Source organism: Liolophura sinensis, chromosome 1 (assembly GCF_032854445.1).
Source record: "Liolophura sinensis isolate JHLJ2023 chromosome 1, CUHK_Ljap_v2, whole genome shotgun sequence".
NCBI classification, from domain to species: Eukaryota; Metazoa; Mollusca; class Polyplacophora; order Chitonida; family Chitonidae; genus Liolophura; species Liolophura sinensis.
In genome coordinates this window covers 71,454,932-71,468,084 of record NC_088295.1, presented here as the reverse complement: position 1 = coordinate 71,468,084, position 13,153 = coordinate 71,454,932, and the positions used below count along the sequence as shown (strand labels likewise).

General features: G+C 39.0%; 1 protein-coding gene across 1 annotated transcript in view; it reads left to right on the top strand.

The window, feature by feature from the left end:
• The window catches only part of LOC135463726 (thrombospondin type-1 domain-containing protein 7B-like), a 62,800-nt gene that overhangs the window by 31,401 nt on the left and 18,246 nt on the right, over positions 1-13,153 (top strand). Inside the window, exons 20-22 of the mRNA XM_064741140.1 lie at positions 1,590-1,706; positions 2,810-2,909; positions 3,623-3,820. Of these exons, the coding sequence (XP_064597210.1) occupies positions 1,590-1,706; positions 2,810-2,909; positions 3,623-3,820 (415 nt within the window). The remainder of the gene's footprint in view (positions 1-1,589; positions 1,707-2,809; positions 2,910-3,622; positions 3,821-13,153) is intronic.

Below are 13,153 nucleotides of genomic sequence, written 5' to 3'. Positions count from 1 at the left end.
CAAGAGCAGTAATTCCGAAACGATGTTATATATAAGATATTGCACAGAAAGTCAATTGCGATAAAGGACTGCCTTGCAATAGCCAGGAGGTGAAAGACTTTGCAGCAGACCCTAGGTTCAAGCATCACTGCCTTACCCCTCTTTGGCCCAAATCTAACAGTGAGGTAGAACGTTTTATGGGAGTACTGAACAAAAACATCAGGGCTTCATCAGTCAAACACTGGAATGGGAAACAGGAATTGTTCAAATTTCTTAGACACTATTGTTCTACACCACATTCCTCTACTCATGTTTTGTCATTCAAAGGACTGACTGAATGTCAGATGAAGATTGTCCTTCCACAGCTGCCATCTGCCTCTGACAGTCATAACAGAATTGCAGAGCCTGATGCCCTCAGCAAACAGAAGGCGAAATCATACGCCGACAACAGGGGCAACACAAAACCAAACCACCTGTCTGTAGGTGACACTGTAATTGTGCGACAACAGAAAAGAAATAAACTTTCCCCTCCATTTGATCCCCGCCCATATAGAATTACAAGCCTGGAGGTTACTGCTTGTCGTGGTCATCATGCCATCTATCGTAATGCATCGCACTTCAAACCAGTCAACGCAGATGTTAATCTTACATCCAAAGAGGAGGAGGATGAAGATGCTGATCTCGGCATCCCTCTACACCACAGCCCACAAGGGCTGACAACTGCTATTGGTTCACCAACACAGCTCCCACACAGCTTCGTTCTGTTCTGAAATCTCAAGGTGAACACAGCGGAGATCAACACGAAAACAAAAACCTCCAGTTTGCTTCAAAGACTTTGTTCTATAGACACTCACTGTTAACATTCTTTCCAGTTTAATTCCAGTGACACTGCGCATGAAGATTCTTGTCCAATTTAATTCCAGTGACGCCATGCATGAATATGTAATTACTTGTACAAGGTTTTAGTTTGGCCAGTCTATGTTGAAAAAAACAAGAAGAACCTACAGTCATGTAGTGTTGATTTTGATTAAGTTTGATGCTCGTAACCCTTTGTTTGACATATTCGTATTCTTAAACATTCCATTCCTAAGAAATGGATAGATGTAGTGTTTATCTTTGATTACAACACATGAATGACTGCCAATATAAATACCATTGTACGCCGTAAAGTGGTTCAAACGTAGCATGGCAGCGAATGCAGGCAGATATGTTGTAAGCGGTGCTCAGTATCATTAAATCGAAGTTTTTCTGCCTAAAACGAAGCCTGTATAGTTAGATATCACAGAAATGTCCAATTGAGCATCTTGTCATGTGGAGGAAACAGTGTGTACATATATAAGTGTTTGACTGGTTCCCCGAGGGGCAATAGGAAACCATGCATATAGACAAACATGGCATTCCTAGTCAATCTTCCAACTGGCAGTAAGCAAAACTAAACATATCTATCTAACAAACCTCAGTAAGCTCTAATAATAAATAAGTAGCATGTGAAAAAAATATTTTTCAGGTGTAGTTTTCATTAGAGCAATAGGTAAGGATTGTGTCAGAAGTGATACCTTCTGCTGTCCATTTCATCATAGCAGTTCATGTATTTGGCTGTGTTGTTTCAGAAAGGAGCATGCGGCCATGGGATAGAGAACAGGACAGTTTCTTGTGTGTCTAAGGAAGGATTAGCTGTGGACATTGAACACTGTGCAGACCAGGCCATTAACCTGTCCACTATCCAGGTAAGATGCTGTGCTGATCAGGCCATTAACCTGTTCACTATCCAGGTAAGATGCTGTACTGATCGGGCCATTAACCTGTCCACTATCCAGGTAAGATACTGTGCTGATGAGGCCATTAACCTGTTCACTATCCAGGTAAGATGCTGTGCTAATCAGGCCATTAACCTGTTCACTATCCAGGTAAGATGCTGTGCTGATCAGGCTATTAACCTGTCCACTATCCAGGTAAGATGCTGTGCTGATCAGGCTATTAACCTGTCCACTATCCAGGTAAGATGCTGTGCTGATCAGGCCATTAACCTGTTCACTATCCAGGTAAGATGCTGTGCTGATCAGGCCATTAACCTGTCCACTATCCAGATAAGATGATGTGCTGGTCAGGCCATTAACCTGTTCACTATCCAGGTAAGATGCTGTGCTGATCAGGCCATTAACCTGTTCACTATCCAGGTAAGATGCTGTGCTGATCAGGCCATTAACCTGTCCTCTGTCCAGGTAAGATCTTTTGAACCTAGATTGGTTCACATTAGGGCACAAATATAGATAACTTTAATTGCAGAACATTTTACTTGTGTATTGCTCATTATTATATGGGTTTAAAAGTTGTTCAGAATCATGGGTAAGTGGGTAAAATGCTTAACTATAATCACTGAGACACACAAGGTGCTGATTTCAGTGTCTTTTATATTTCATGAAGTGACTTGTCTTTTGTCCGTATGGTATGTATATATCTATGTCACAAGTTAGAAAGTTCATCAGTAACTTGTCAAAGATCGATGGTTTATCCTGGGCACCCCAGCATCCTCCACCCATAAAAATAACCATCGATCATTGTATAAGTGAAAAATCACTGAATATGGAAACAGTCAAATAAATAAAGATGTTCTTGTGATTTATAGAAGTGTAAGATAAGGAAAAAACAGGTCAAATTGCCTTCTCCATTTTCTACATTTTGGACAGCAGTTTTGACTTGTATAGAGTATATTACTTTTTTTATCTTTATGATGTTTTCCTGATAAAACTTGTTATGGCAGTGTTATGATGGTGCAACTAGGAGGTGTATATTTTCCATGTATTTCTGTATCTGCACTTTACTTCCCCAGACAAAGAGACCCTGCTCCATCCCTTGCCCTGGGGAGTGTCAGATATTGGAGTGGTCAGATTGGAGCCAGTGTTACATTGGATGCGAGGACTTCCATCAAGGTAATACATTAATTCTTACTTCAAGGAAAAGAACATGCACTTTTAAATTAAGTATGCATCATCTCAAAGGCCCATCTTGAATAGACTGATGCACAGTGGCATCACTGATTCTTTTCAGTCTTTTAAACATGCTTTGTTATATTTCCACATCACATACAGACATAGACGAAGTACCACATGCATTGTCTTGTTAAATGTAGAAATATAATAATCAGAACATGTTTAGCAGCTAAAGGGAATCGATGTTGTCACTGTGCTTCAGGTTGTTTAGTAGGGTTCAAAATAGCCATCACGGAACTTCAATCTTTATTCATTTTTCACTGTCAAAGGATGAAAAAACAACATTTAACTCATACGTTGAATCAGCACAAATTGTTAATTTAGATGATGCATATACGAACTCCTCGTTTTCAAGATCCCAGAGTTTGTGAAGTTTTCTGCATGTTCATGTACCTCGCACCTTCCTTGACAACAGTATTAGGAACTACAGTGAAATTGGCATACCAAATTAACCTAGATGTTGTTCCATGTATCCATTAGAACAGTGTTAATTCATTTGATCTTCAAAAATGAAAGAATGATTGTGGCTTAACACCACATCATCAGTGTTTCAGCCATATTGTGGCGAGAACAAGTTGAAAACAGAAGACCGTTTGACCTTCCAACATCTAAATGCTTTTGAAAATCCCCACACCTTTTATTGCTCTCCCCAGGTGACAGGGCAGGTATCCAGTCACGCTCCAGGGTGGTACTGATCCCACTCAAGTCCACCCATTTGTCCTGTCCATCAGCATGGGAATACCGTGGCTGTATGGCAGATCAGTGCTTCTCCTTCTTCTGGAGGACATCTGATTGGTCAAATGGTTATAGGGAGGTCTGGTGTTCTCGTAACGATGGTCTCAATGTAACAGGTAAGTCATTTCCTGTTACTCCTGACAGTGTTTGGCTTTAGGGGGCTAAAACTTAGATTGAGTTGGATGCACATTGTTTGATGACTTGAATCTGACATGTTAAAATATCTGCCAAGATTAAAATGAAACTGATAGTTTGTTCACAAGTGTAGTCATATGTATATGAATAAGCATGCATTTTGGTCCTTTATGTTGTTCCTTAAAATTCCATGAAGACAATAGAAATGCGGCTGCCTTGAGTGAGGCTCCTGTAGTTTTCTTGAAATGCACATAATAATAGACTTTATTGGTGTGAAAATTATGAACCTTGCTAGTACTGTAATCCTTCAGCCTTTTAACATGGTTTGCAAGGTGTTTATTCAAGCGTATTCTGGAGACATTATTCTGTGTTGACTGACAAAATTATACTTTTTGTGAAGCCAAGAAACTGGTCATTCCAACCAATGTAGTTTTGCCTCCAAAGTCAAATTAAAAATGTGCATAAATTGCGCTGATAGTTGATCTTTTATATGTGAAATGGTTGGGGAATTAGGGTATAATGTATCAAGATTAATTGTTGATATTTTAATTCTGTTGTATTTGTGCATACATGCCACATACTCGGACTACTGTTGTTGAAACTGTAATATCCAGGTTGAGCAGCCTTGTTTACTGTATCACTGCCAGTGTGCCTGAACATTCAGTTTCTGGGACGTGTATTTGCTCACACTGTTCTGATCTTCAATCTTAGGGTCCAAGGACCATCGTAAATAGGCTGAATATTTAACCTTGTTATTTTTGTTGTGAATTTGTTGCAATACGCTTTTGAGTATTTTAGTGAAACTTATTACATATACATTATATATTACATATACATAATATATTACATTTAGTCAGACATTCTATTACATGTATGTTCTGATGTTAATCACTTTTCAGAGATTAATTGTTTTTGCCAGCTTATTACATGCATGTAAAGGTTTGGATTAATGAACCAGCACTATAGCTATCCAAACATGTATCTCACAATTTCACAAATGTGGGATCAATGCAGTAGGTTTGCATATATTAGAATTCTCTTATTCATATTGATCATTGTTTTTTTTGTGTCTGCTTCAGATATTGTTGGATTTTGATAATATTTTGTGTGCAAATTTTTTGTGTGGAAGTTTTACAGGTTTAGTATGGGTTATAAATTCTCTGAATTTGCTTGTTATCAATTTTTATGAAGTTCACAGCTGTTCTCTGAGATCATGGTAGAATAAATATGTCAAGCTGAGTGCTTGCTTAATAATAATGTATCATAATGATGTGATGTTTGCTTTCAAGTCCATGCTGCAATGCTAGCCTTGTCAATAACCTGGTGTTATTTGATATTGGATGACACCGATATGGCACTAGCAGTATTATTACATATCATATTCTCAGAAATGTTATGATGTACATGTAGCTACATGTGCAAGAGTGGGCGATGGGTATCATGCCTTGAATCAGGCCAGGTGACTTCATATGTGGAGGGGGAGTGGGGGGGGGGGGGAGAATACTGCATGTTATAGTGTGGTGAGATTTTCCTGGAGAGAAGGGCACAAAGTGGTGGCTATGTTGTTTTGTAAGAGGGCACTGGTTTGGTGTCAGATTGTATGTTGTATTGGATCAAGCATACTGTACCTTATTCTGGATGAACACTGGGATGTCGTGCTCAGTGTGAACATTGCAGAACAAGGTCTGGTACAAAGAGGAGGCTTATGCAGTGAAAATTGACAGCTCATTGTGAAGTTGAGTGTGAAAAGGAAGTTTGTTCTTCAGAAAGAACTGTAAATTATCCACACACGTAACCTGAGAGGTTCATGGTAGTAGCCCAAGGGATTGGTTATCAGAGAATCTAAAGAGCAATATGTGTGCATATAAACTGAAATATGAGCCGCAAAGTTCCTGCTTGATTCACAGGACGTAATCTGTTGGCAAAAGACTAGGAATAGCTTTCTGTGGATATCGTTGTTTCTTTGGTGTCAAGTGAGTAATGTAGATTTTCTTCTTCAAATCCCCATTCTTATTATGGTTGTTCTCATCAGATATGCATGTTTAATGCAATTAGTTGTTAATTGTTGGAGATTGAGTGACCATTAAATTTATTTGTAGGTTTGATATTTTTGATTAGGGTTTTTCCTTGCTTTCAACAATATTTCTTTTCATGGCTGACTGGATCCAGTGCCAAGGATTTATAGTGCTGCCTCACTGCAGTGTCATGCAGAAGACACCAGACATGACACTGTAAATTACTTGGCCTATTCTTCTTCATGCCGAGCAAGCAAGGTACATGTACCAAGGTTATAGCGAGTGTGAAACGTTAGGCTTGACTTGACTTCAGATTGAGCTCAGATCTATTGCTTATGAGGCAAACACTCTATCTTCTTCACCACCACAGCTGTCTCATTTAAATTTAAAGTCATGAATGACAATTATGGAGATGTACACAACTAGATAATATCAGTTTGGTGTTCTGAAAGCATTAAAAGTGAAACCAGCTCATGCATCTAAGTTTTTCGTGTGGGTAAATGAAAAACATAACATCATGGTTCACACGACTTTCCATGTGGTTATTGATCTTTAAGTACAGCATGTTTTATGTATATAGACGCGGTATGTCTAGTTGTGGAAACAGTCTGAGAGTTGATACAGATGTGCTCACCCATTTCATTTAATGAACTTAATTACCCATAAAGTAGAATATAATTTTCACAGCCACACTGATACAAAAAGACATTTTGGCTTTAGCAATCCCGAGGAGACACTTGCTTGTTCATGTACTTGTTCGAATACTAATGCATGGTGCATATGCACCAAAAATACTTTCCCTAAATTTTTAAAGCATCAAGCACCTGTGAAAGGAAAACATTTTTAAGAGGAACTTAGACTGCACTAAAAACGTGGCCTTTGACATTGCTTGGTGAAATATTGATAAAGTGGGACATTGAGAAGTTTCAATGAACTTATCTAATTAGGAGTAGGTAAACACCAAAGTTAGGCCATACTGACTCACTATACAGATGAATATAATATGCTACAGACGTGACAGAAGCCAAAAAGTCCCTTGAGTAATAGAGCTGAATTGTTTGATTGTTAACAGAAGGTGAATGGAGGCTACTTAGACTTTTATAAAGTGCTACAAGTAAAATGTCTGTAATTGCATCCTATCCCTGCGGAGGAATATGGGTAGTGGAAAAAACAAATATGTCAGACACTACTGTGTGCTAATTAACAGCTGTGTAGTACCAAGGCCCAGAGTGACTGACACTTTTATGAAGGGATGCACTTTTGTTTCAGTTTACATAATTTCATATTTCCCACTGGTTTTCCCAATATTCATGGTATTAAAAGGAAATTTAGTGTTAATGAGTTAAGTGTTGTTTTGTAGATCATTCAGGATCATTCCATATTCATATGCGTTTTATTTTAAAGCATTGACTGCCTGCAAAAAAGATCATCCAAACATTTTTTTCCCTTCCTCTATAAACAGAAATCATTCATTTGTCAGTACATGTAAATAGCAAATAGTTTCAAATTGCTGTGTATGTATGTAAATCCATAGCTTTAGATAATCACAGGTTATTTCAGTTTTTTCTAACAACACGCACTATACACAATGTACATGTATATCCAGCAGAAGCCTTTAACAAATTCCTGCAGACATTTAAGATTTAAGATCTTTGACTTTTTTTCTGTTCTTGGGATATCTTTATTATACAAATTATATAACCTTTCGGTAGAAGTGACTGGTCAGAGGTGTTTTCGCCCATGGCAACTTGTGTCTATGTGGAACATTGTGCTTCTATCAGTTAATGAATATAGGAAATTTAGCCCAAAGCCAAGACAAATATGTGTCTACAGTTGATTGAATGTGTAGGCTGATAGCAAGTCTCAAAGGATAGGGAATACTTTATAGTTTAAATGACTGCGAGGCAATCCAATTTCCTAGGCATTCCTAATAAAGCCTACATGTGCTTACACTTACATGTATGTAATTGATACTTTATGATTGCTTTATGAGTAAGGGTTGTTAAAACAGGGTTATATGGCTTGTGTCAAATACTATGGATGATCTGGTCAAATTTCCTGTGGATACTGTGCGCGAGACAATTGTAACCCTTGGGGAAAACCTATAGAATCGCCCAGCTCATATGCATAGAATGGAAATGCAGTAGCTATAAACAGCTAAGGGAGCTACAATGTATAATGTCAGTTTGGATTCCTGGTGGATCCAATACAAGCCCCATGTCTAGTGTAAAGCTGAGGGGTACAGGAGTATGTAATTTCCGTTGGTGAAGAGATCACAGGAAGGCCTTACCTGGGCTGGACTGATGAACTACCTAAGCTTCCTGTAAGTACATGCCTGGTGGCTAGGCTGCCACGATCAACAGGGATGTGAGCCACAAGACTGAGTGTCCTGAGCAGGCGTGGCTGACTGCAGGCTTTGTAAGGCATGAGGTTTGGACCAATCACTCTGCCTGTGTGAAATTGGAGGAAATTGTGTAAAGCTGTCCTCAGAGTTTGTCATGTGGCCTGAGGAGAGAGTATTAGTGAGTTAGAGGGTTCTATCAGCTGACCCTCGTGGACACACCGATGATACAGTAGTATTGTTGTTATGGAGTAGTTTCTTTTGCACTGAACGGTAGTCGGCTGTAGGTGACAGACTGTTCTCAGCAAGTTCTTTTATCTGGTTGCTTTCTATACGCTTACGCAATGGAACATTACCTATGTGTTCCATAAAAAAAGCACTTTCTGGAGGCCATATCTGACAGCTGACTCAGGTAAGCTCTGAGGATAATTCTAAGGTTTTATATTGTATGGAATGAACTGGTGGCCGGGAGCTAGGAAAATCATGTATATACCAGTACATTATTTCTCTTCTAAACCATTTATTCACAGAAAGAGTGCATATGAAAGGCAGGACACAGCACAAAAATAGTTGGGTGTATAACAAGACACTTTCATTAGTTTGAGCTTTATAATGAAAGAAGCAATTTTGATTGGTGCTTACAAATGTATTTAGTTATTTGATTGCAGATTTCTGTCATATTCTCAGGAAAATTTCACTTGTGTGACAATGGTTTATGCATATGAGCGAAGAAAGTTATAGAGGCCAAGTGGAAAGCACTATCACCTCAATCCTTCCCTAGTAACATCTGTTTCTTGTACAATTACCTCTGCCCTTTCTTAGGTTGTGTCTCAGACTAGAGTACAAACCTAGGACAGTTAACTGCCAGGCTTGGATGGTCTGTAACTGTTATGTGGTAGATCGGGAATTTGTGACTCAGGTATAAGGATAATCTTATAAAAGCTGGTGAGCCACTGGCCAGTGTAGATCTCAGCCCTGAAGAACAGCATCATAAATACTTCATTGAAGGGAGAGAGTTGATTAAACCAGCTGACCACAGCAGTTAATGGGCAAATGCGCTTATCACAGTGTGGTCTCACCTTTGGCCAAATCTCAGTAAAGCCTATAAATGATGCATGGTTGTATGAATATGGCACATGGCACTTGGATATGGTACGCACAGGCTCCATGTGGACAAATGTATGTAACACATATTGCTTTATAGAACATTATACAGATAGTGCATGATGTGGGATGGGATGTCAAGAATTGTCAGCTCGAGAGAAGTGAAATTCAACAGGGCAAAGGGTGATCAGACAATAGAACATGTAGCTGTGATACAAGGACAGTGGGCAGAGGGCTGTATCATGTTGATAAGATAGAATAGAACATGTAGCTGTGATACAAGGACAGTGGGCAGAGGGCTGTATTGTATTGATCAGATAGAATAGAACATGTAGCTGTGATACAGAGGCAGTGGACAGAGGCATGTATTATATTGATAAGACAGAATAAAACACTTATACCACGATGACCAGGAAAAGGAATAGTTGATTGTAATTTGGAGCCAGTAGAGGTACACATATAATGACTGGCTTGGTTTGTGGAGAGCATGCTTATGAAAGCCTGTGTTTTTACATGTACCTTACAATGATGGCTATTGGTGATGGTGACCTGTGTGTACGTGGTTGTTTAGAGCTGGAGATTTATTGGGTTTTTTTCATGGACTGATGAATTGCCCATTTTGGCACTTTGTGATCCTGTCTAATTGGAGCCTACTGGGAAATAAGGAACCTTCCTCCATGGTCATAAGCACCATAAGACAATCTGGCATGCTCATGTGATGTCATGTATGCTGTGCTGTGACTGGCACCACAACAGTGGCACACAACAGTGGCACACACCTGCTCGCAACCACAAACTGACTTCTACAGGACATTCACCTGTTTTCAGATATGACTCCCACATACTAGCTGTCATTTGACCCAACAATTTTTTCACATGCAAATGTTTTGTACTATGTACTCTAGACCACTTCACAGTTACTACAGAGCGATTTCCAGTGCAGTATATGCATATTTGTAATTTGATTTTGGCGACAGAACTACATTGGTTGAATTGACCAGTTTCAGGGATTCACAAAAAGTATAATTTTATCAGTGAACACAGAATAATACCATCAGAATATGCTTGAATAAACACGGCTTGCAAACATGCGCAAAAAAAAGGTTGAAGAATTACAGTAGATAGATTCTTAATAGGATAATTCCTATTTTATGGCATAGATGGGTAAAAAGTTTGTTCTGTACATACTAAGCAAGTAACGCTAGATTTATGTATATATTTATTTGATTGGTCTTTTACACAATACTCAAGATGATTTCAGTTATATGACGGTGACCAGGATTATGGTGGGAGGAAACCGGACAGAGCCAGGGGGAAACCCACGACCATCTGCAGGTCGTGCAGAAAAAAATCCCTGAAACAGGATGTTAGATTTCTAGAGCATTCTCTAATGTAATCAGCGATGCCGCCACACGCAAAAATGCACCTTGTCTTTGATCTGTTTGAAGACGTAAGATTTTTTAGTAAACACAAATGCTCCCTTGAATTTCTGTAAAGGAAATGTCTTTTTTAGTTCACCATCTTTTACCATCATCTGATTGCATCTTTCAGGAAGCCAATCAGTGCTTTAGACAGATTAGCAGCCCTTCTCATGCTAGCAGCAAAACCTGTTCTGTGAAAGGGGAAACTGTTGGACATATTCTTGAAAAGCCTTTCTGTTTTTGCATAAAATTTATTGTGTTGTGTGAGTTGATAATGCTGAGTGTAATAGTAAACAAACTGGCTGTAAATTGTCTTTTAAGTGGACATCATGGAGTTAAAGTGGTGATTACTTTCTGGGTATTAAAACAAGGATACCTGGTGGTCATTTCCGGGAGTAGAAACCCTAAATAATTATCAGTAGATGAATCTTCTCTGTTTCATCTTGTTGATTAATATTTACATGGAACACCATGGTGTATTTAGTTGAATGATTGGACATATGATTGGACAAGCAGTGGAGTCTACACCATGTGTTGTTAAGCCATAAGTTCTGGTGAATGAAAACAAGACTTAAAACTGCCATTAAGATACTTAAATAACCCAAGCTGTTTCATTGAGTGGTTATGAGAATCTCATTTGTAATCAATTGAAGGATCATGGACATGGCTTCATATGATTGTATTAAAATTGGTATAATTTAGTATCTAAATTTGCAGCAGCAGACTGTGTGATAACCTTGCATTTTTTGCAAGAAAACTGCGTAGACAAACATTCTCTTTCTGCATCCCTAACCTTCTTTGAACGATATTGAAAGATGCGTGTCTTTATACCCTTTAACTTCAGGATAGCCTTGGCTAAACCAGCAAGAGCCAAATAACAAAACATGCCTCATTTCTGGAGGGCTAGGGAGCTTCCGGCTCTAGCCATTAGCCCCTGTGGCCAGAGCAACCTCTAGACCTACACTTAAAAATAGCTTCGAAAGGTGCAGGTAAAAAATAGCAAACAGAAGATATTGTGCTGAGTGTCATTTGCATCTCATCCTTTCACTCTGCCAGCTAGCTGTGCTCACATTACCAGCCTGATGTGGAAATGACCCGCTGGGCAGAGACCTGGGAAGAGAAGACCATGCTTGTGCTGATTGCATCTACTGTTGTGATCAAAGGATTAGGAGACAATTCCGTCTATCTGGAATCAATACCTGTGGAGTTGTGTCCCGCCTGATGACCTTGTCTCACATTTAGGACTCACGGATGAACACGGCCACGCTTACCCTACACCAATAAAATACCACAACTCCCATTAATTTGCTATCCATTGCTCGATTTAATGCTTCTCGTTTGCTCATAATTCCGCATCAGTAATATGCTCCAGAAATGAAGGAGATTGATGGAGTATTTTGGGCAATGAATTGGTCTGGCATATAATAGACACGTATGGTCAATCTTGGGTAACCTGTTATTTGTGTCCACATGATCGTGTGCTGGTTTGGATTCAGTTTTGCTATGCACATCCCTGTGTTATACATGTTTATGTTTGAAGCCTTCATGCATCAGCTTGAAAACCCATTTACTTTTAGAAACTGGTGTTCTGTAACCATGGATGAAGACGTTTCCTTACTGTGTGTTTGTATATGCATTTAGTGTAGCTGTTTGTAAAGGTGACCATTCTTTCTACCAAACTCTTTGGTCAAAAGAAGTCAAATGTACATTTAAAGTACAGGTTTATATAGGAGCTCAATTTCAGAAAATGTATGCCTTTAAGCGTAGCCCATTGCAGATTTGGGTTGATGATTTAACTCAGAAAAATCTAAAATGACAGTTTCTGGTCATAAAAGGCATAAGAAGTAGAAAAGTTCTGGTGGCAGGCAGTGCTAATAATACCTTTAAAAAACCTTTAAAGTGTACAAAATGTCCTTGGTTTTATTCAGAGCAATTTGGAGAACTTGTATGAAAGTCAAATTACTCCAAAACAAGGAATCAAGCACAAAAACAGTTCGCCAAACCTGCCAAGTGTAGCCATGGGAATAGCAACCCATGTATTAGGAGAGAATTGGCAGAGATTACTATGGAATTGCCAATATAAAATCTGCCTAAGTAGCAGGGCATGGCTAGCTGATGGTGGGGAACGTGGCCTGATCTCACTGCGCTAATACTGGTCTGTTCATATTGAGATGGAGCAGTTTGGGTTGATGGGCTGCACCCTCATATACACTTACCCAGGTTGATTGATCAGGCACGTGTCAAAGGGATAGGCTGATAGAATTTAACCCGCTACAGATGTTACCACTAGGGACTAAGACCCTCTCGAATCATGCCAATAAACAACAACGGCGAATGCTTCAGATTTATTGCAAAGCTTTTTTGATTTCTCCTCATGAAAAAAAAGTTTCCTTTCAGGAAATAGGCATGTGAATTTGATGAGATAATGTCATC